This window comes from Sceloporus occidentalis, unplaced genomic scaffold (genome assembly GCF_023333645.1).
Source record: "Sceloporus occidentalis isolate IW3139 unplaced genomic scaffold, rSceOcc1.0.p SCAF_14, whole genome shotgun sequence".
Lineage (NCBI taxonomy): Eukaryota > Metazoa > Chordata > Lepidosauria > Squamata > Phrynosomatidae > Sceloporus > Sceloporus occidentalis.
Genome location: NW_028316994.1, coordinates 11,728,377 through 11,752,689, shown reverse-complemented (window position 1 = coordinate 11,752,689; position 24,313 = coordinate 11,728,377). Strand labels below are relative to the sequence as shown.

The following is a 24,313-nucleotide window of genomic DNA, read 5'->3' as shown; positions in this document are numbered from 1 at the left end:
ACTGACTTCCTGTGAGGCTGTGAGAGTGTGATTTGTCCAGGGTCACCTTCTGGGTTTCCATGGCAGAGTGAAGATTTGAACCTTGGGCTCCCAGAGTTGTACTCCAACACACTCAGACCACTGCATCACACTGGCTCTCCTCTAGTTGTGAGTATATGTGATCTGTCTTTCTGACTGTATGGCTAAGTGTGAGTGGTATTTTGTCTCTATTTCCATCTGCTAAATTAAAGCACCACCTTTCTCATTAACCATCTCTACTTTCTCTTGAATAAATTTCTGAGAGCCTCTCTCATCTGCTCATTCCTCAGGCAATAGATCAGAGGATTGAGAAAGGGAGTGATGGCAGTGTAGAAGAGCGTCACTGCTTTAGTGAGCTCTGACTGGCTTTCTCCACCTGGAATTAAGTACATTCCTGCTACTGAGCCATAGAAAAGTATTACCACCATTATATGGAAAGAGATAGTGGAGAAGGCTTTCCTATAGTTGCCTCGGCTGGAAGTTTTAATGAGACTCTGAATGATAGTGCTGTAAGATAGCAGAACAAATAAAACATTGCATACAAACAACACATTCATGAAAATCTGGCAGATAAAGGGGACATTTCCTAACGGAGGGCAAGCCAGGGCCAGGATTGGACCAGGATCACACAAAAAGTGTTCAATGATGTTAGGTCCACAGAAGGATAACTTGGAGATCAAAACCACTGGGATAGGATACCACACAAAGCTCACAATCCAACATGCAGCCACCAGGGCATAGCAGGTATCTTTGGACATCATTTGTGGGTATTGCAGTGGGTGGCAGATGGCCAGGTATCGGTCCAAAGCCATGGCTGAAAGGAAAAAGCATTCAGTATTGCCAAGAGAAAAGAAGATGTAGAATTGAAGGAAACAGGCATGGAAGGAGATTGTCCCATGATCGTAAACCAAGTCAAAGAGCATTCTGGGCACCGTGGTGGTCACATAACACATCTCCATCCAGGAGAAATTGCTCAGTAGGATGTACATGGGAAGCTGGGACAACTGAGCATCCAGAAGCACCACAGTGATAATGGTGATGTTCTCCACCAACGTGAGCATGTACAGAGTGATGAAAAAGGCGAGGAGCAGGAGTCGATTCTGCTGATGACTTCTAAATCCCAGCAAAATGAATTCTTGAACTGCAGTAGCATTATTCAACTCCATCTGGAATGACATACTGAATCACTGTCAAATACATATAGGGAAGTATAGGGTGGGTTGTAAAAAGGCCCAAAAAAGTAACACTTCTTTTTACTCATTACTGCAAAAAAGTAACTAATTACTAATGTAATCCATCACAAGTTACAAGTCACTTTCAAGCAATAACTAGACTGAGCTGCAACGTGCTGTCTTCTAACATCTAAATGGGTTTTAAGCTATCAAATGACACTTTGAAATATGCCATTTGTTTAAATAATGTTTTCTGGCAATGAGTATACCCAATATTACATCTAATTCTGTCATGATATGCTCCCAGTTTCCCTGAAAAAAAGAGACCTGGAGCAGCACTGAAAGATTTTGTTGCCTTTTGATAAAAGATCATGAGGAATTAAAGTCTGTTTTGACATTTATTTTGCTTACAAATATACAAAAATACACTAGTAGGGTGTAGTGATTTGAGCTTTAGACTACACCTCTGGAGATCAGGGTTTGAATTCTAGCTTGGCCAGGGAGACCCACTGGGTCGCCTTGGCTAAGTCATCTTCTCTCAGCCTCAGAAGAAGACAAGGTCAAACTCCCTCTGAACAAGTCTTTCTAAGAAAACTTTGTGATAGGTTCCCCTTAGGGTCGCTAGAAATCAGAAATGACCCAAAGGCACACAACAACAACATACAAGCCCAGTAAAAAAGAAACAATTAGACCCCGGTAAGAAGACAGTGTAGCAGCTAATTTTTAACCAGCTCCCAAAAGAGGGATCTAAACCTAAGGGTGCTTCAGGTGTAGCAAATTCATAGGAATTTTTCATTTAAATGGCACAGTCTGATCCTATCCAAGGCATTTTCCCTTTCCTTCTAGCTAAAAGGAATGTCATCTTCCAAAAGAAATGGAGAGAAAACTTACCTACCTATCAATGAAGATAACCTCCTGTTATTCTGTTATGTGACTTCAAGTTGAGTTCACTTTGTGGTGAACCTATCAAAGGGTTTTTTCTGGCAAGATTTGTTCAGAAGGAGTTTGCCATTCCTTTCCTGTAAGGCTGAGTAAGTGTGATTTGCCCAAAGTGTGTTTCTTTGGCTGAGCTGGGATTCAGTCCCTGATCCCCTGGAATCCTAGTCTAACACTCAAACCATACCACCTCCCTGGGTCTTCTGTTATTTAAGTGGCATCGGTACTATTTTTTAACCAGAACATGTGCTAACCATGACAATGGAAAGCCTCCCATAACCAACAGATCTTCCACTGTTGACCAAATGGAATGGTATATGCAAATCATTAAGAGAAGGAAGCTCATAAGGATCTGCAGGATGGGTAGCAGCTGAATCAAGTCATTTGCTTTAAAGTCATAAATTAAAACCAAGGAGTAGAGCTGGGAATCATGGAATAAGTTCACCATCATATTTAGCAGTCTTTTCCCTGAAACCTATTGGTAGTCCCAACGAGAGTACCTCCATTACATCAATGGGATTTATAGAAGTGTTAACTCACCATTTAACAACTGAGTCAATGGGTCTGTTCTAACTGGGACTAACCATAGGATTCAGGAATCTTCTATTTCCCCTTCCATGCTCCATATTTTTCAAATATGATTTTTTAAAAACAAAACCAAAAATCACCAAAGAATCTGAAGCCACATTTTCCCTGAAATTTACACCCATTGCAACCAATCCTTCTATGACAGGCTTCCACAGCCTGATACACTACAGATGTTTTGGACTACAATTTTCATGTGTGCCACTCAGAAAGCCAGTGATCAGTGAGGAAATGTCAAAACACAGAGAGGGCATCATTTTGAAGAGACTTGATCTATGTTTCCCACACAACATTCCTTTGCTTTGATAATAATTCCCTTTTTATACCTCAGAAGTTTGTGATCCAACACTGATCCATTCAGCAGAAGATTCAGTAGATGCCCTGTGATTTAATATGAAGAGAAGGATCCCATCCTTTGTGTGTTGCACTGGTGCTCATCTGCAGGACTGATGGAGCAAAGGGCAGAAGGAACCACATCATGGGTTTGATAGCCAAAAGACCTACCAGACCAAGTTCAAATGCTACTAATTCATTCTTCTGCTACATTTTTAAATCAGTGACTGAAGGAAACCTTGGGAATCTATCTCTCTGGAATAATTTCATCTTACACCGAAACAATACCTCTTGGGAGACAGGAATCTAATATTATAGCTTCCCTCCTTCTACTGTGGTGAATAGTTCCTAGTTTATGAATCCTCCATATTACCCAACCTGAAGAGCAAAACGAATGATACAGGACTGGAGAAGTATGAAGGAAAGCTAGTATAGTGTTATGCCATTGTTTTATAGAGTGCCTATAGATTACTAAACACTATATTCAGACATTAAAATAATCCTTCCTTGCTGGTGTACACTCTAAAACGCACAACAAATGATGAAAGGGACAGAGAGTGAGGAGGCATAGAAGCAAATAATGGTACACATCTTTAAACTGAGGTCCAAAACACACTGCAGAAATGATCCAATCCGAGACCACTTCAACTGCCTGGGCTCAATGCTAGGGAATTCTGGAAACTGTAGTTTTGTGAGACATTTAGTCTTCGCTGTCAGAGTAGTTTATTGTGGTGGCACAATAAACTACAATTCCCAGGATTTCTTAGCAGTGGAAGTGGTCTTAAAGTGAATTATTTCTGCAGTGTGTTTTGGAGAGTTGTTCTCAGAACTTGGAAAAGTTACTTTTTTGGATATATATATATATATATATATATATATATATATATATATGCCTTCTTGCCCACCATCCTGAGGTAGAGGCGGCACAATGCTCTGCATCCATTTAACCTAAACTCAAGTGACCCTGGAGAACACATGTCATATGCATAGCATCCCAATTATTTTTTATCTTCCCACTTTATCAGCTGACACTATCAAGCCTGAGCCCAGAAGAAGATAAAAGATCCTCCCTACAACCCAACTGGCTTCGAAGAGAGAGAAGAAGAGGAAATTTTTGCTGGATTTCATCACACATCATCCACTGCCAATCCCTTTTCCTTGTGTGTGTAAGACTGAGAGTAGGGAACTGTCAAATTAACAATGTGTAAGCTGCTCTGAGAGCCTTTGGGTCTGAACAGGCCACCCCTTTCAGCGATGGGTTGAAGCTGTGGCAATTAGATGCAGTGGCCCTGATCTGGCATTTCCATGGTGCAAAAAGGAGCCACAAAAAGTGGCCCCTTTTTGCACTGTGGAAAGGATGCCATCATGGCAGCACCTTCTGGCACTCCTTTTGGAGCTGCATCATCTGGATGAAGCACCAAAGGAGCACCGTAATGCTGCCTGCCATGCGGCCGGGCACACGACATGACAGTGGCATCAGGGCAGTGTCAGGGTGTGCGTTGTGTGGACGCCACACCCCCACTCTGCCCTAAGGATATAAATACTGTATGCTAAATAAATAAAATATCCCAATTTCTTGCCCTCTCTCACCTTCCAACATTGGCCTCAGCCTAACTTCATTTGCTGCAAACACAGTTCAAATTGTTTGCATTCAAAAGTTGTTTGCATTCAATTAACTCAGCAGAGGGCGAGGAGGGGAAGGGACAGAATCTTACTCTTCCCAGTAAACTCAGGCAAAATGCAGACATTCCTAGTTTGTGTGTTCTCCCTCACTGATACTTTTTGCTCTCTTGATCACCCTCAGATATTGCTCAGCCATACTGGTCTCAATTTTCATCTGTGAAATGCTGGGGGCATTGCATAGACCTGGACAGAAGGAGCATTAGAAACAGCTACAGAATAATGAGAATTTTTGAGATTAGGAGAATTTTGAGATTAGGACTAGGAGACTAGGAGCCACTACTGGTGGCTAAGAGGTTACATTAGCCCTCCCATGAAACCTTAGAGGGCTCCACCTTTCCATCCACCACTCACCCTCTCTGGGGAAAAAATGGAAATTTTGTTTTGGTAGAAGATGCCCCCCAAATGTCCCCCAGGAGCATGGGGGGTATTTTTGGCTAATTGTTTGCCCCCTAGCCTATTTTAGGCCTAGGAGAGGTCTGTTTTTAAAACAAGAAGTGATCCAGGAATCATAGAATCATAGAGTTGGATGGGACCCCATAGACCACTGACTCCAAACTCCCCCATTCCCAAAAGGTAGGAACTCCATCTAGAGCATCCCCAGCAGGTAGCTGTCCATCTGTGAAGATATCCATAAAAAGAGACCTCACCATCTCTCTTGGCAATTGGTTCCATTGCTGAACCAATCTTACCATCAAGAAGTTCCATCTAATGTTCCACTGAAATTTATCAAAGTTGCACCTTTATTTAAAAACCCCTGGGACTAAAATAGTCTATGGATTGGGGCAAAAAAAAAAATGACCAAAAATTCCTCCAACACCCTAGACAGTGATAGAGTCTTTACTGTAATGCACATAATCCCTGCTGAATAATCTCTTGCATCACATTCAAACTACCTTGTTTTGGGGAGCCATGTACAGGGGGTGTCCTATGTGTTGGTGCACCCTGAAAGTAACTGTGGAAAAGGGGGAAAAATGAGTACTGTTTGTTGGAGACAGGGTGGAGGCTCCGAAATAACATCTCTCTCCTGTGGCATTTTTCTCTTCTGCATCTTTTGTACATTGTAAATGTCAAGAAATGCAATTACTATTCAGGCCTCTTTCATCCTAGAGGTCTGAATAATAATTGCGTTTCTTGACTTCCTGAATGGAAAGAGTTTGAGCTAAAACCTAGAAGAAACAAAAAATAACAGCTAGATGCTAAACCAGGCCCTGAGTGTGATGAACGTGTTACATCTGGAGCAGTGTTCCTTTCTACAGTAGTCAACCAGGTGTCCCAATGGGAAGACTACATGAAAAACTTGAGAGAAATAACTCCCCACCACCACCACATTTGTAATTCTCCAGTGACTGTTTTTCAGACGTGTAAAATTTCAGGTTTCCTACTTACGGCGACCTTATCATGGGGTTTCCTGGGCAAGATTTGTTCAGGGGGATTTGCTTTTACCTTTCTGTGAGGCTAAGAGAGTGTGACTCACCCAAGATCATCCAATGAGTTCCCCTGGTTGATCAGGAATTTGAAACATATTCTCCAGGGACATAGTCGGACACTCAGACCACTGCACCATGCTGGCTCTTTTTATTTCAGTTACAATTTAGTATTTTACATCATGAGAATCTTTCCAAACAAAATGCAACTTTAACTGTATCATACTTTGTGCTCTGGTTCTCAAGTGGAAAATCTCATACCCTTCCTTGGTTCCTATGGTAAACATTGATTCTGTCAATGTATTTCTTAGCTATGATTCTTAGCTATGATGATATACAAAACATTACAGTGGAAAGTGATCCTTACTGGTCTGAGTGGGAATACATATGATTTGACCATATAGTTGGATTTTATCTTGTCTTGTTCATTTCCCTTATTGAAATTACTTCTCCAGCACTCCCCCCAGTCATGGGATGCCTTGAGACAAGCAGTTGTGGAAGAATCTCTCCAGATTACTGTTCTCAATGTGTCTCACAATTGAAAGAGTGCTCCAAATGTCATTTTCCAGTGCTCTGATGTCCTCTGAGATGTTTTGGTTGGGGAGCTGCCAGGTTGAAATGATAGATTGACATCATCACATCCAACTATGATGACATAGCTCCATTCTCAAGTTACATTAATGATGCCATTTTTATTTTGAATATATACTTTGAGTCTCCCTTAACCAGAATTCCAATATCTGAAATACTTTAAAATCCAAAATTGTCCATTTGGGTGGCTGAGACACCTTTGCGTTCTGATGGTTCATTGTACATAGACTTTGTTTCAGGCACAAAATTATTAAAAAATATTGTGTATACAATTACCTTTATAAGATGCATATGAAACATACAAGAATTTCATGTTTAGACTTGGGTCCCAGCTCCAAGATACAGGTTACTCATTATGTATATGCAAATATCACAAAATCCAGAATGCTCCAAAATCCAAAACACTTCTGGTCCCAAGCATTTTGGATAAGGGAGACTCAACCTGTGTATCACATTTCCAGTTCTGTTTCTTGGGGGGAAGTTGTGCTGCCTTGTAAGTCTATGTGGTACCCAGCTGGTGCTTCTCTTTGACCGATTTATTTTCTAAGGTTGGTCACCCTGATTAGGCAATAATTTGAAATAATAAAGAGGAAAACTGATCCTACTAGTTCAAAGGGTCAGATAAGAAAGGGGGATATATTTTATTTGATTGTATGGATGGGTGTTCTGCTCCATCAGAAAGCAAAGGTGGATGGGTGTTCTATTTTCCTCTCCATTCTATTAATTCCATTAAATCATCTCTTTTCTCTGAAACCATCTCTCCTTTCTCCTCAGCAACCTCTCTAGTGCTTCCTTCACCTGATCATTTCTCAGACAATAGATCAGAGGATTGAGAGAAGGCGTAATAGCAGTGTAGAAGACCGTAACAGCTTTAGTAACCTCTGACTGGCTTTCTCCACCTGGAATCAAATACATTGCTCCAACACTGCCATAGAAAAGTGTCACCACCATTATGTGGAAAGAGATGGTGGAAAACGCCTTCTTGCGGCTTCCTTGGTTAGTAGATTTTATGAGGGTGAAAATTATATTCCCATAGGAGAGCACCACAAATGGAACATTGCACACCATCACAGCATTCATGAATACCTGGCAGACAAGGGGCACAATTCCAAGTGGAGGGCACACAAGGGCCAGGATTGGCCCAAAATCACACATAAAATGGTCAATCACATTAGGTCCACAAAATGACAACTTGGAGATCAATCCCACTGGGATAGGGTACCACAGGAAGCCAACAACCCAGCAAACAGCCACCAGAACATAGCAGGAATATTGGGACATAATCTGCGGGTAGCGCAGCGGCTGGCAAATGGCCAAATATCGATCCAAGGCCATTGCTGAGAGGAAAAAGCATTCAGTGACACCAAGGGAAAAGAAGATGTAGAACTGGAGGAAGCAGGCATGGAAGGAGATGATCCCGTGATGAGATGCCAGGTCAAGAAGCATCCGGGGTACTGTAGTGGTCACATAACATATCTCCAGCCAGGAGAAATTGCTCAGCAGGATGTACATGGGAAGCCGGGGCAACTGAGCATCAAGGAACACCAGAGTGATCACAGTGATGTTCTCTGCCACAGTGAAGACATAAAGAGCAGTGAAAAAGATGAGCAGCAGGAATCGTTTCTGCAGTTCACCTCCAAATCCAAGCAAAATGAATGCCTGAACTGTGGTTCCATTGACAAGGTCCATCTGGAATCACAAAAGAAGCATCACTGTAAGATACTGCTTGGAAGTATGAAGTACATGCTTTTAAAAAGAAAATACATTCAGAAAGGATCTCAGTTACATATAATAATGTTCCAGTATAACAAAAGGAAGAAAATGGAAAACACAAAAGAAGTATGTGTGTGTGTGGGGGGGGGGGGGGGGTGACCAGATTAGTCAAAAGCCTCTATAAAAGCTGGTAGAAGTCCATTTGTAAATTATATCTATACCTCATTCTTTCAAATGTTGCAAGTTATAGTTATAGTGGATCTTCTATCCACTGGATCACAGGTGGAGAAAAATTATATTTCCAGTAACAGAGTATCAATCATTTAGCAATGTAAAGGGTGTGGAACAGCCACTTCTATTGGCCATTTGTTAATATCCATCAGGCGAATAGTTCAAAAGACCATGCCCATCCCAGAATATCAAGGAACTTTCCAAAACCAAATTTACATATATGATTACTTCCTCCCAAAATGGAGCTACTATGGAAAACCTGCCAAACATATGTATTAAGGAAGCATTAGTAGCATTGCATCTTCAACACTTTGCTGGTTTAGAAAGTCCTTTCTTGAATATTGTGAAACCCAGAATATCCAAAAGACCAGTTTCTCCTTTATAAGACATAGAAATTTATCACATGAAGTTAGTAAAACACAATTACAGTAGGATAATAGTGTCTTTGGTCTGATCTGCACAGCAGAAATAGTGCAATCTGACACTGCTTTAACTGCCATGGCTCAATGCATTGGAATTCTGGAATTTGCAGTTTTCTATGTTCTGCCCAGATTTGTGGAGAAAGAAGCAACCTAATTTGATATCTTCTCTTGATGAAGACATTAAATGGAACCTTAATGCTGTGAGAAGTTTTGTACAAGATGAAGTGTGTTACTATGGAAGATGCTGTAACTTGCACAAATTAAAATTAGCAGTTGAGCATCATAAACCCATCCACCTCCCCTCCGAACATTCTTCTTTCTTCCTGTCTCTTTCTTCTCCCCTCATTCACATTCTATTAATTTACAGAAATCAAACACATTTTTTTCTTTTGAAGGAGCACCCAAAAAATCTCATACCGTTGTTTTTAAGGTGACATTCATTCTGATTCCTAACCTCTGAGGTCCATTTTCGATAACAATGTTGGACCTAAGACATGTTTTTCATCCACAAGAAGGCTCAGTCGAAAATGCTAAGTTGGAATTTGAGGTGGAAGGTTGGTGTTCTTTCTGCTCAATGTTGGTGTTCATCTGTAGGACAGACACAGCAAAGGACAAAAAGCAACAGAATGTGGTTTTTTTTAAAGCAAGGGTAAAATATATGTGACTGAGAGCACACATGTACACAGTCCCAAGTTTCAGTCCTTCTGAAGAGATCCAGCTGCAGTTTTAAACCTTATCAGAAGTGATTAACTCAAGAATGTATCTCTAAGGACCTTTACCATTTTCCAATGAAAATAGCAACTCCTGTATGGCAAAATTGCATCATATTTCTACTTCCAACTGTTACGTTGGATGGCTTCTGTTTAGAGACCTGAATCCAACTGTGATTCTAATTAAAATTAAAGATTGTTGATTTAGAGGCTCTACAGACTGCCCTGAAAGGGTGGACTGCAGACACCCCTTTTTCATGCTGGATCGGGGCTGTGGCAATCTCATGCCTTGATCCATCCTTCCAAGGGCGCAAAAAGGAGTCGCAAAAAGCAGCTCCTTTTTGCACCCTCGAAAGGGCACCATAGCTGCAGTGGCATAGCTATATGGTGCCCCTTTGGTGCTGCATCATCTGAATGCAGCACTGGAGGCATGCCATGATGTTGCACCATGTGGAGTGGCGCACGGTGTCATTGCACCCTGGGGGCAGAGTCAGGGCGTTCGTCATCTGGATGCGACACCCTGACTGTGCCTCCAGGCTGGCCTTTCAGGCTGGTCTGTAAAGGGCCTTTGACATTGCCCTATTGAGAATCATTATATGGCCCTTGAGGCCTTTGGGATACCCCTTACAAAGCACAGGATCAGGGAGGAAGAAGTTGTTGCTGTTTCTGATGAGCAAATGAATTCCTGCCCATGGTTCTCTTTCAACCCCTCTCCACTGCATGGTAGAGAAGCAAAACCAGCCCACTCTCTGAGCTGGCGCTTGCAAGCAGTGACTGGTAAGTCTCTGCCCCTTCTTAACTACAGTCATCCTATCCCACTTCTTCAAATCAAGGCATCTAACTTGCACCTTATGCCGATCATTCCAGTTCTGCAAAATATTGTCCTTTACATTCTAATTTTTCAAATTTAGCATATTAATTGTTGCATTTGGGCATATCACCCCCTGCAGCTATGTGTCAGCCTTCATACCGTTGTTGTTGTTGTTGTTGTTGTTGTTGTTTACAGTTACAATGGATCTGAAAAAAACAACTTACGATGGTTGAGATGGAGCCAGTTACAAAGACCTCCCTCTCACCTGGAGACCTAAGCAATCAAAAATACCACAACTTAGGAGTGAGTACAATATGCCCCATGGGTGACATGTGTCTCTTCACTTAAGAACCCTAGTGCTGAAAATTGTATGTCCAGTTCCCAGTGTATGTTGTTATCAATCATTCTGGCATCCCACATGCATGTGTTGTTTATTTATTTAATTGTTTATTAAAATATTTATATCCCACCCTTTATCTGAAAAATCTCAAAGCAGCTTAGAATAAAGTTAAATATGTTACCCCCACCCCCATATTATTTTTTTTACTGTGTATTATTTATGTCTTTATTGCTACTGAAGAAGTCCTACATGCCCTCTAGGAATGATGGAACAGTCATCTTGTATCAAGTCCAGCAAGACACCCAGTTTAGAAGTCTAGGCTTCAGCAGTTAAAACTCAGAAAACCTTTATTAAGAAGCTAGAGATCCAGTCTAGTGACATTCGTCATCAGAACTGACCAGCGAGTGTTAAAAATGCCTAATTAAACTATACACAGTTTCAAACTTCAGATGGACATAATTTTATTTGTTATAATTAATAAACAATTAATGCTTCTCCATTTTTTTCCATGCCACCCCCTTCTTTGTTGTTCCAACAGAAGCAACTTTCAACAGGCTTGGCTCATGCTTGCCTCCCTGCCAGCACTATCTCAGCACCTGTGTCTAAGGTCACCATGATTTAACAATACCATTTCTACTGTTTAATCCATGACACGTGATCCCCCACATTTTATGGCAGGCAAATTGATCATGCAACCTCTGACATTTTTGCCAGTTTTAAACCCCCATAGAGATTTTAGTCAGGGGGGCGGACAGAGGCGTCCCCACCCATGGTGTCACTCAGTGCATGCTAGATCCTCTCCTTTGCTGTGGCAGTGGAGGTCTTCGTGAGAAGAGGCTTCTGCTGCCATGGCAAGTCAGGAGAAGCACAGCAGGAGGAGGACCCAACCAGGTGCCACCCTTCTTCTGGGATGTCACCCGGTGCAGGTCAACCCCTCATATCTCCTATTGACACCACTGGGGGAGGCTTTAAGTGATACTCCGCCAAGTAGAAGAAAAGACATCTAGGTCCACAAACCATGAAGAAATGGTTTCCCTTCCTTCTCAGTGGCCACTAGAGTTATAGAGAGCCTTATTTTTAAAAAAAGAGAGTAGGAAGGGTTGCAACCTCCCTAGGTCCAGCATGGGAGTGTTTGTAGTCCCTGGACCAGAGTCAGTTGTCCATCAGTGCCATAATTTATTGTATCAGATGCCACAGATATCTCCAGCAGAACCAATGGAGATGTAATCTGTACATCCAGTTGCCAGTGTTGTATGTTGTTATCAATCAGGGTCCCTTTCATGCTACAGAACTATAGCTCTATGATTCCAGTTTAACTGTCAGGGCAACACCTTACAGGATCTTGAGATTTGCAGCTTGGGGAGGGGCATTTTGAATTCTCAGTTATCAAACTAGAAGCCCCAGGATTCCACCGGAAGCAACCATGACAGTTAAAATGGCATCATAGAGCTATGACTGTGTGGTGTAAGCCCTTAGACAACTAATGTTGCTTTCTCCAAAATGACACCTTAAGTCAGAATGAAATGGATCAGGAAGACATTCTGTTTTCACCCAAGAATCTCTGAAGCTGAGATGCCACAATTCACTCCAGCACTTCACCCAATAATGAAACAAGATGGTACCAAACCACACAGTGCCTCCCTAAACTTTAAATCTCAGGATTCCACAGGGTTTTGCCATGGCAGTTAAAGTGGATTCATAGTTCTATAATTGTGTAATGTTAAATTGTGTAATGTTACCCTGTAGAAATAATGCTGTTTGACACCACTTTAAGTGCTGTAGCTCAATTACATGGAATCCTGGGATCTGTGGTTTTATAAAGTCTTTAGCTTTCTCTGCCAAAGAGTTCTGGTATCTCACAAAGCCATAAATCTCTGGATTCTGTAAAATGGAACCATGTGGTGTCAAACTGCATTATTTCTACAGTGTAGATGCACCCCTGGTCTGTTGGGTAACAAGCCAGGAGAGACACGCATTGAATGCACATGTGAACAACCTCCTGCTGATCAAGATCATTGTCCACAATTTTAGGCTAAACATATTAAAAAGAAAAATATTCTTGGAATAAAACTCCAAGGGGAGAACACAACAAAGTTACAGAGTACAGCACAGCAGTCTACGTGTTGTCTTAAATGTATGTCTATGGGTACAGTTGATATGTGAATAAATAAATGCTCACCATTTATCTAAGCAAAGCAGCCAACCAACCCCAGATGCATATGAGCATGCAGTGTACAAAACAAATAACATAACAGAATTTACATTTAATTATTTATATTGCTTCACACCCTCACAAACATGCAATTTCTCACAATGATTATAAAGCTGAGGTTGCTGCATTGCAAAAACCAAATAAAACCACCCACATCCTTACTTTATCTACATCTTGTTGTGTCAGCTTTGAGCACAGCATTGTTTATTCCTGTTTGGTAATCATTCTGTAGCATACTGTTTCATGCATATGGAATATTTTGGCATTGTGTTGTGCATTTTCCATGTTTATCCTGTGTATACATTTTTGTGTTCATTCAATGTTCTTGTGTCCATCCAGTGTTGGTGTGGTCTTATGGTTTAGCTTTCATGGTTTTGTAAAGTTACTCCACCTGTTTTTTGCAGCTGTGTTTTCATAGCATTTTGCTTGTTGTCATGAAAGCCAAATACAGTGGTACCCCGGGATACGAATTGATCGCGTTACGAAATTTCCGGGGTACGAAAAAGTTAGATTGGAAAAAACTGTTCCGGGTAACGAAAGATTTTTCGGGTTACGAAATTCGTTTCGGCGCGTTTCGGCGCGTTTCGGCGCGAAATTCAAATGCGAAGCGCGGCTAGCGACTTTCCAGCGCTAACGGAAAGCCTTTTCGGGTTGCGAAATGTATCGGGTTACGAACGGCGCCGCGGAACGAATTAATTTCGTAACCCGAGGTAGCACTGTAATGCATTTTATTTCATTCAGGATATAATATTTTATGCAATTTAATTTGACTTGAGGTCTGCAATTGGGGAAGGGAATTTTCTTGTTGTGGCTCTTCATTGTTGAGCAAAAATGGAGTTTGTTGCTTAGATTTTGGTCAACATAAGCGGTTCATATAAATGAAATGAAAGACTAGCACACAGACATTCTGACACCAGACTCAGAATAATGACCCAGAATCTGTACCAGTGAGGTTTTTGAGTTTGGTTTATTTAATTCTTGCGCACAAATACACAATTGATTTTTCTTTTTTTCTTTTTTTATACTGTGCTTTTCATAAACATTAATCTCATAATTCTCCTTTGCAATCTGACCAGTACCTCCCTCATCTGATCATTCCTCAGACAGTAGATCAGGGGATTCACAAAGGGTGTGATGGTAGCATAGAAAACTGTTATTCCCTTAATGAGCGCAGATGGCCTTTCTCCACTTGGAATTAGGTACATCCCTCCAACCGAGCCATAGAAAAGTGTCACCACCAATAGGTGCATAGATATGGTAGAGAAGGCCTTCTTAGAACTTATTTGCTTAGACGATTTCATCAAGGTGAATATCACAGTGCCGTATGAAAGTACAACAAATATGACATTGCTTAAAAATATAGCATGCATAACGATTTGGCAGACAAGAGGAACATTTCCAAGAGGAGGACAAGCCAAGGACAGAATTGGCCCAGGATCACACAAAAAATGGTCAATGTTATTGGGTCCACAGAAGGACAACTTGGAGATCAAAGTCACTGGGACAATGTACCCCAGAAAGCCAAGGATCCAACAAGTGGACACCAGGAGATAGCAGGACTTTGGGGACATGATTTGTGGGTAATGCAGTGGGTGGCAGATGGCCAGATACCTATCCCAAGCCATGGCTGAGAGGAAGAAGAATTCCGCACTGCCGAGAGAGAAAAAGGTGTAGAACTGGAATAAGCAGGCCTTCAGAGATATGATACCATGAGAAGTAGCCAGGTCAAAAAGCATCCGGGGTACAGTAGTGGTCATGTAGCAAATTTCCAGCCAAGAGAAGTTGCTCAGCAGGATGTACATGGGAAGTTGGGACATGTTTGCATCTACGGACACCAATGCAATCACAATGATGTTCTCCACCAATGTGAGCATGTAGAGAACGGCAAAGAAGACAAGAAGCAGGAATCGCATCTGCGGTTTGACTCCAAATCCCAGCAAAACAAACACCTCAGTAGTGTTCCCATTATCCATCTCCATCTGGAATCAAAAGGTCCAATCACTCTCACATACCATAAAGAATTACAACATTCTTAATGGATCTTTATCCTATACATCTATTTCCACTAAAAAAACAAAGGCCATTTAGAGACTGCAGTGGACCCTATTTTCCTTCTACAGGTATCACTTAGAGTGCATCTACACTGTAGAAATAATGCAGTTCGACACCACGTTAAGGGCTGTAGCTCCATCCTATGAACTCTTAAGATATGTATTTTTGCAAGGTCTTTAGCCTTCTTTGCCAAAGAGTGCTGGTGTTTTACAAAACTACCAGTCCCAGGATTCTTTAGGATGGAGCCATGGCAGTTAAAGTGGTGTCAAACGGCATTATTTCTACAGTGTAGATGCCCCAGTAATGAAGCCGATGTGCTCTTGAGCATGAGTTCTTTACCAGGAAATTTGCTACCAAAGATAGAAATACCATGGAAAGAATAGGGCTAGGTTTCTACACCACAAAGAAGAAAAGTAGTTCAACATCTTTCAGCTAACAGCATGCACATGTGAACTGAAACAGCTGAATCCAACATACTGAATAAGTAAACAGAAACATTTTGAACACCCTAGAGACTATTCGAAAGTTTCTTCCAAAATGTATCCAAGGTTATTTTTCTTTCTTTCACTAATCTCTATTTTTCTTATGGTTTTCCTTATGTTAGCCATATTTATAAATCTTTGAGGGGTTTTAACATGCTGAGGGATCTGATGATACAGGCTTATCTACTTTCCCCTTTTCTCTGTTTTGATGTTCACACATGCTCAGTAAAGCATTCTGGAAGCAGGCGCTGCTTATCTTGCCTGTTCTAGGAACAGAAAAGGAGCAGATTGCTCTGTCTGGTGAATGAAAGAGAGGACAAGAGTATGCATCCAGAAGGATGCATGAGATGGACCAAGCTTGGTCCATATATGCTTAGTAGTTACTACCTCAGTTAAAGTTAGAAAAACTAAAGGAAGATTAAAATATCTGGCTGCAATAAATACTGAGGTAGAGCTACGACTCCTTGTAATCCCTATTGATAGCTTCTGCAAATGCAGCAATATACAAGTCATTGAAGGGTGGGAGCTCATAAGTTATGGATGACTGGAGAGAATGAATTAAAGGGGGGGGGTTGTTTATTGGGCTAAAATAAAGAGAGAGGAAGCATAAACATCTCATGATCTCATGCTCCAGCTCCAAACTCTCCTTCCCCAAGCTCCCTTTCCTTCTCAATAAATTAAAATGGGCAATCAATTTTTCACACAAAAAAAAAGCAATTTTGTTTTCTTTCCTAGACATTGACAGAAATAATCTCCCTTTCCATCCAAGTTTCTTTTGGCTCGAAAAAAAACCTCTTCCATTTCCATACCTCAGTCAAAGAGTTGATCGATCCAGGTGAAGATTCACCCAAAGAGCTACAAAGGAATCTGGAGGGAAGGATGCCATGCTCTGTGCCTTGCATTGGTGCTCATCTGTAGGACTGATGGGAAGAAAAGCAAAAGGGACCATGCTGAGGGCTTGTGGGCAGTTAAAGTCACTTCTGGATCTGCAGACTGGAGTTTATTTAGTTCTTCTGGCTGCAGTTTTTAGATCAGTAACTGAAATGAACCTTGGGAATGTGTCCCATTTGAACAATTACACTTTGAACTATGGTAACATCATCTCCTGGGAGATAGGATTTTCCTGTTATATCTTCTTCCTTCCATTGTAGTAGTTGTCTCCTGTTTTCCCCAAAGTATTGTTTCTTCCAAGTGTTACTCACTGAGGAGAACAAAATGGATGTTCTATCCCTAGGGAAACTTGCAAGAGAGCTAGTTTTGAACGCTGTTGCTGGTGATTCTTCAAAGACTATGATGGCCAGCAGGACACAGCTGGGGCAGCCAAGCAAGGAGGATTGCCCATTGATGGCCAACCATAGCCTTTGATGGGCAAGCCTCACTCAGTTGACCCATGATCCCCTACTGTAAGCATGGCCATGCAGTGACTGGCAAGGGAAGACTGGGAAGTTTATCAGACGCAAGTTTTGGACCCTCAATTCCGTTAAGGATGTGAAACGAACGTTGTGAAATGAAGTTATAACGCGATGTTCTACCACATTGTTTGCTTTTCCGTCATTCCCCTGAAACATGGCTTTAGCATTATGATTGCGAAAATCATTGCAATTTGCATGATGCAAAACCATGCATAGCGGAACTGTTTTCTACACCAGCGCCTTCCTTTTGTCTTGAACATTTTGCAACAACATCTTTGCGCATGCTCCTTGGAGGTTTTGGTGGCATCGTGACCTTTGTGCTTCCGGGGGGGGGGGAGGGGAGAAGCCCCTTCCAGTTTCCTGTTTCCTGTTTTTGCCTAGAGTGTGTGCACATATCTCTGCATATTCACAGTATACACAATAGCTGATAACACACACACGTTTTTTATTCACATGTATTCCTTCAAGACAGCAGAAGGGGCTGGACTGGATGACCCTTTGAGGTCCCTACCATCTCTCTGGCATCCTATGTATTCCTTCAGGGCAGAAGAAGGGGCTGGAGTGGATGGCCCTTGGGGGTCCCTTGCATAGATTAGATTTACCTATAGGTACAGACCCCACTCCCCCCCACACATATACATATACCTATACATATACATATAGAACACGCATATATATATATATATATATATATATATACACATACACACACACACACACACACATATATATATATATATTCACACACACACACCTCTTTATAAATACAGGCAGACAAGACAGATATACATATATATAGACATATATGTCAGAGACACATACTAATAAACATATCTCTGCATATTCACAGTATACACAATAGCTGATAACACACACGCGTTTTTTTTATTCACATGTATTCCTTCAGGACACAAGAAGGGGCTGGACTGGATGACCCTTTGAGGACCCTCCCATCTCTCTGGCATCCTATGTATTCCTTCAGAAGAAGGGGGAGACTTGATGACCCTTTAGGGTCCCCTTCATTTATAGCATCCTATGTATTCCTCCTTCACACATCAAGGCAAAACACACGCACCCCTCCCCCTGGGGTTGCCCTGAAAAAGGAAGGCCACTGGAAGGGAATGGGGTGAAAAAGCAGCACAGCATCATGGGAACTTTGCTATCAGTAACGTTTGTGTTGCGTTGCGTTGCTGCCTACCACACCAAACCATTTTGTAATGCATTAGAAAGGATAACGGGAGACAAATGCCGGACTTCCCTTTTTTCCCCGTAATGCCCAAAAAGGGGAGGAATGACACTAAAACTACGGAAGTGTTGCACAACGGGCTCCCATAGAAATGAATGACGTCTGGAAGAACATCGCGTTATCGCTTTATTGCGCAATGTTGGTTGCGCAAAAGTGACTCTTTGGGCAGGAAAAATCACCAAAAACTCGCATCTGATAAACTCCTGGCAGAGGGAAGACACATGTAGAGGATCATCTGTCAATGGCTGTCATAGCCAGTAATGGACAAATCTCACTTGGCTATCTCCCCAACTCCACCCATTGGAACAGACATGTAGTAGCCAGCCATAGGGTTAGGTGGCAGGTGGTGTAAACAGCCATGTGAGGAATCATAGAAAGTTGGAAGAGACCCCAAGGACCATCCAGTCCAGCTCTCAATCAAAGCACCCCTGACAGATGGCCATCCAGTCTCTGTTTAAAGACCTCCAAAGAAGGAGGTGTTCCACTGTAGAAGAGCTCTTACTGTCAGGAAGTTCCTCCTAATATTTAGGTGGAATCTCTTTTCGTATAGTTTGAATCCATTGTTCCAGGTCCTATTCTCTGAAGCAGCAGAAAACAAACTTGCTCCATCCTCAATATGACACCCCTTCAAATACTTAAACAGGGCTATCATATCACCTCTTAACTGTCTCTTCTCCAGGCTAAACATACCCAGCTTCCTAAGTCTCTTCTCACAAGGAGTGGTTTCCAGACCCTTCACCATTTTGGTCACCTTCCTTTGGACACACTTCACCTTGTCAACATCTTTTTTGAATTATGGTGCCCAGAACTGGACCCAGTTTTCCAGGTGAGACCTTAACAAAACAGAACAGAGTGGCACTATTACTTCCCTTGATCTAGACACTATACTTCTATTGATGCAGGCAAGAATCACATTGGCCTTTTTATCTGCCACATCGCATGACTCACATTCAACTTGAGGTCTACTAGGACTCCTGGTTCCCTTTCACATGTACTGTTGTCAAGCCAGGTGTCCCCCATTATATATCTTTGCATTTCATTTTTTCTGCCTAAGTACAGTACTGTACCTTACATTTCTCCCTGTTGAAATTCATTTTGTTAGTTTTGGCTCAGCTTTCTAATGTATTAAGGTGTCTTAATTTTGATCCTCTCCTCTGGGGTATTAGCAACTCCAGCTAATTTGGTGTCATCTGCAAATTTAATAACCATGCCTTCTATTCCTTCATCCAAGTCATTGGTAAAAATGTTGAATAGCACTGGGCCCAAAACAGAAGCCTGTGGCACCCCACTGGTCACTTCTCTCCAAGATGAAGAGGAGCCATTGCTGAGCACCCTTTAGAAGAATCACCAATCAACAGCCACCATAGCTAGTGTAGGTGGGATGATGCAAGCATCCTCTGGGTGCTCCTGAGGACCTCTGGAGATCTTGGAGGAGGATGATCTGTTTTACTGGTTATTGAAACCTAGCCACTAGAAATCCCCCTCCTACATTTGCTTTCCTATCATCCACTACCTGGTCATATCAGAGGGGAGAAAATGGGTGAGCAGGATCTTATAGAGAGAAGATATAATTGATGTCTATCTGAGCTCTACAGGAGTGGAGAGACAAGAAATGGGCTTCAGTGTGGGATTTTCTTTGTCAAAGGTGCTTTTTACTCAGGTAGTCTGGTGTGTTTTTTCATTCCCCACCCCACCCCAAAGTCTTCAAATACTCTTTCTGCCTTAGGGCGGTGGCACATTTAATGTGAAATGAGTGGATTAACTGCTAGAGATGATAGATCACAAAGCCTTTAAGTACAATTAATGCACTAAACAGAAGATTAGTCTTACGTTAAAGTGGATTTTCTTGGACTGGAAGGGTGAAAGTATTTCTCGTGTTTGTTGTGTGCCTTCAAGATGTTTCCAACTTTTGGTGACCCTATCACAGGGTTTTCTTGTCAAGATTTGTTCAGAGGGGGTTTGCCATAGCATTGCACTAAACTTCATGTTGTTTTGAAGGGGCTACATGTCTGTTTCAGTTGATATGTGCTTAAGTGCCCATCCTTAAATATGCACATGCACATAAGTTGCCTTTACATATAAATAACCAAACAACACTTGAGAATTTGCAACTAATTGTTTTTATTACATTTCATTTTTTAAAATTTTATTGAACAAATAAAATTTACAAAATGTATGGCATATTGGCCCATATTCCACATCGCCTACTTAGTTACATAAGGGTAACTAAGTCCCGGTACAGATGGGCGGGAAGTGCCATAACCGAGCTGAAACTAGGGTTAGGGAACACGCAGCAACCGCATGCTCCCAAACCCTAGCACGTGGCAGCTGTGCCATCATGGCAGCCTCCAATCCATACGTGGGCCTCCATGATGATGCAAGTGCCGTGCAGCATCCACACTGCTCTAGGTAGCTTCTTTTCGGCAGCGCGTCGGTGCTGCAGCATGTGGCTGCTGCAGCACCAACTCGGGGCAAAGACGAGCTGCCCGTCTGTCAAGCCCCTAAGTAACATCTCCTGGTCTGAAGCCCCAAACTAACTTTACCAGACAGCAGCCATATTGGGCAAAGGAAGTCTCTTCAGCTGCCAGTTGGGATGCAGCTTAGAGATCATTCTCCTTGCATCCCAGAGGACAACTGAAGAGACCTCCTTAAACGTTATAATGGGGCCTATGGGGCTAAGCATTTCTCTCCCCCCCCCCCCCCAGTTAGAAGATGGTTCAAAGAATGGCCAAAAGGAAGATAAACAGTCATTTTGTGTGGTACCAGCTCACCTGGAATTTCTAACAAGCCTGTATTCCAGGGAGGCTGATATGCAGCCAGGAAATTTGGGGCACCTAAGGGTTTGTCAAGTCCAGAAAATCCCTTCATTGAGAAATCCAGGCTTCATTTGTAAAAAAAAATTATTAAAAAGTTTATTCAATAAAGATCTACAGCAGAGAGGTTTGTTGTCAGAACTAAACATCCAGCGTCAGCAAAGCTTCATTAAACCACATACAGGTTCAAATCATCGGCAGGTTATTTTCTCATTAATTACAAAAACAAAATAATACCCCTTCCCATTATTTCTTCTGCCTCCATTCCCAGAGAATTGGCCTTGGGTAATCTCCAGCCAAGAGCAACTCTCTTCTCTCTACTTTTTGAGCACAAAGTAGTGTGATCAACAATCTCTCACAGTAAACACCCCACTGCATGTCTCTGTCTGTGCAACTGCCCCATTGCTTCTGTAGTCATTTCGCTTTAGTCATTGTACAACTCTTGCAGTTGTTCACTTCTATTTCCCTAGGTTGCCATTCTGCATGGGAGCTCCATAGTGCTATATGTTCAGATGTGGTTCTTAACGTACACCAAGGACCTACTGAATTGAGGCCAAGTCTGCCAAATAATGTTTCGGTAATATGTGGCTGAATTTCAAGTCTCATTGGGGAAATGAACTTTAGCCATTAAGCTTTTTTCCTGATCCAGTGCTCAGCTCAGATTATAGTCAAACTTGACGGTCCCATCAAGCATACTAATAAAAGACCAAATAAATAAATTCCATCCAAATAGGGGCTCTGATTTGCTTTATTAGTTCTAATTCACTACTCTGTGCCTTTTTAAGCTGTGGCTTTCATAAATATCAGTCTCATATTTCTCCTCAACAACCTGCCCAGTGCTTCTTTCACCTGATCATTCCTCAGAGAGTAGATCAAGGGGTTGACAAAGGGAGTGATGGCCGTGTAGAAGACCGTTATTGCCTTAGTGACCTCTGCCTGAGTTTTACCACCAGGAATTAAGTACATCCCTCCAACAGAGCCATAGAAAAGTGCGACCACCAATAGGTGCATAGATATGGTGGAGAAGGCCTTTTTAAGGCTCCCCTGGTTGGATGATTTCAACAGAGTGAAAATTACAATGCCATATGAAACTACAACAAATATGACATTGGCTAAAAACAGAGTGTTTATGACTATTTGACAGAGAAGGGGAACATTTCCAAGAGGAGGACAAGCCAAGGACAGAATTGGTCCAGGATCACACAAAAAATGGTCAATGATGTTGGGTCCACAGAAGTTCAGTTTGGAGATCAAAGTCACTGGAACGATGTACCCCAAAAAACCAAGGATCCAACAAGACACCACCAGAGCATAGCAGGAATGTGTTGACATGATTTGTGAGTAATGCAGTGGGTGGCAGATGGCCAAGTACCGATCCAAAGCCATGGCTGAAAGGAAGAAGAATTCAGTGCTGCCAAGAGAAAATAAGATATAGAACTGGAATAAGCAGGCCTGGAAGGAGATGATGCCACAAGAAGAAGCCAAGTCATAGAGCATCCGGGGCACAGTTGCTGTCACATAGCACATCTCCATCCAGGAGAAGTTGCTCAGCAGGATGTACATGGGAAGCTGGGACAAGTGAGCATCTATCAGTACCAGTATGATAATGGCGATGTTTTCCACCAAAGTGAGCACATAGAGAATGGCAAAAAAGATGAGGAATATGAACTGCTTCTGGGGATCAAATTGAAATCCAAGCAAAACAAATTCTTGAAGGGTGGTCCCAGTACTATTCTCCATCTGAAATAGTAAGTTCTCATCACTATCACATACCATCAAAAGGAACATAACCTTATCTATCTATCTGTTTCCATTGGAAGACAAGAGGTATGCAATCCGGCCATTAAAAAGGCAGAGTTGCCCATTCTTTCTTTCTGTTCTATTGTTCCAGTTATGAGTGATTCTTCCTAAATGGAAACAACAGTTTTTCTGATTAATTCTAAATTACCAAAAATGCACTTCCAAGAGACCTTTTCAGGAAATAAAATTCTGGCTATGTCCAGGAATATTAGTGTAAAACCAGTAATACTGAAGAGTATATTTAATTATTAATTATTTAAAAGTTATGAACAACAAACAAAATACAAACAAAATATCAGAGGCTGGGATAATGTTCTTGAATATGTAAAAATGAATGGACTATGAATTATGAATTATGATAAAAAATTATAAAATTTTAGATATGCAATTTAGAAAGGTCTCTCCTTATTTTGCAATATCTTTTCCTGTATTTTTTATCTGTGTGTGTGTCCGTAAGTCAGAAATGACTTCAAGGCAGGCAACAGCAATAAATGTAAAAGCTACAGAAAGGAAGATGCTAATTAGATATACATGGTAGAAAGAGTTCCTAAAAGCCTGCTATGCATTTATGAATTAGATTTATATATTCTTCCATGATAGGACCCAAGGAAGCTTCCAGTATTAGTTTAAAACAAAACCACTAAAGCAAAATGCACTGCAAAAATCAAAAAAGCATTAAACTATCAGTACAACTAACACATTAGCTTAAAACAATTTTATAAACATGTGTGTCTCTGCTGAAATCAGAAATGTAGGTGAGAAATATGGAAGCATTTCAAAACTCATTTCCTCATCTTCAGTCTTATCTTTTCCTCCCTGCTTCTTCTCCAAAATTTAATATGGTCATCAAGTTTTCTTTGGAGGAAGGAAGGGAACCCTCTTGTTATTTATTCCTGGAAATTAGAAACAATCCTTATCCCTTTCTTTGTATTTGATATTACTTGAGCGGTGAATTTGCTCCAGATTTTAATGTGAATTTTAAGGGAACTACGCAAGGTGCTTAAGCCAAGATGCAGAACAGGTTCAAGACCTTGGATAGCTTCTTGTTTGCTCAGAGGAAACATTGGAAGAGATCCATCATCTGTCAAGGAAACCACCCACTGCCACAGCATTCAAGTTTCTGTTTGGATAATAATTCTCATTTCTGTACCTTAGCAGGACTTTGTTGTTCCATCCAACAGAAGGTTCACCATAAGGGCTGTGACAGAATTTGGAGAGAAGGGTGCCACTCTCTGCACATTGTACTGGCACTCATTTGCAGGACTGATGGAGCCAAGGGCATAAAGGACCCACATTGCGGTCTTGTGGAAGGGAAGAGTCACCATGT

The 24,313-nt window shown here is 41.6% G+C and overlaps 3 protein-coding genes and 1 pseudogene across 3 annotated transcripts; all 4 read right to left on the bottom strand.

The window, feature by feature from the left end:
* Positions 1 to 224: 224 nt before the first annotated feature.
* LOC149303968 (olfactory receptor 11H6-like) lies at positions 225 to 1,184 on the bottom strand (annotated as a pseudogene).
* A 6,287-nt stretch (positions 1,185 to 7,471) lies between these two features.
* Positions 7,472 to 8,440, bottom strand: LOC149303967 (olfactory receptor 11G2-like). The gene has a single exon (XM_089480577.1). The coding sequence runs from the start codon at positions 8,429 to 8,431 to the stop codon at positions 7,472 to 7,474; it is 960 nt and encodes a 319-aa protein (XP_089336703.1). The 5' UTR covers positions 8,432 to 8,440.
* Positions 8,441 to 14,200: 5,760 nt separating this feature from the next.
* Positions 14,201 to 15,160, bottom strand: LOC149303966 (olfactory receptor 11H6-like). The gene has a single exon (XM_089481072.1). It carries the CDS (start codon positions 15,158 to 15,160, stop codon positions 14,201 to 14,203), a length of 960 nt encoding a protein of 319 aa, XP_089337198.1.
* Positions 15,161 to 21,966: 6,806 nt separating this feature from the next.
* On the bottom strand, positions 21,967 to 22,926 carry LOC149303965 (olfactory receptor 11H6-like). The gene has a single exon (XM_089480888.1). The coding sequence runs from the start codon at positions 22,924 to 22,926 to the stop codon at positions 21,967 to 21,969; it is 960 nt and encodes a 319-aa protein (XP_089337014.1).
* Positions 22,927 to 24,313: the final 1,387 nt, after the last annotated feature.

Coding starts and splice junctions, on each gene's coding strand:
- LOC149303965 (XM_089480888.1), bottom strand. CDS start 22,926: ATGGAGAATAGTACTGGGACCACCCTTCAAGAATTTGTTTTGCTTGGA.
- LOC149303967 (XM_089480577.1), bottom strand. CDS start 8,431: ATGGACCTTGTCAATGGAACCACAGTTCAGGCATTCATTTTGCTTGGA.
- LOC149303966 (XM_089481072.1), bottom strand. CDS start 15,160: ATGGAGATGGATAATGGGAACACTACTGAGGTGTTTGTTTTGCTGGGA.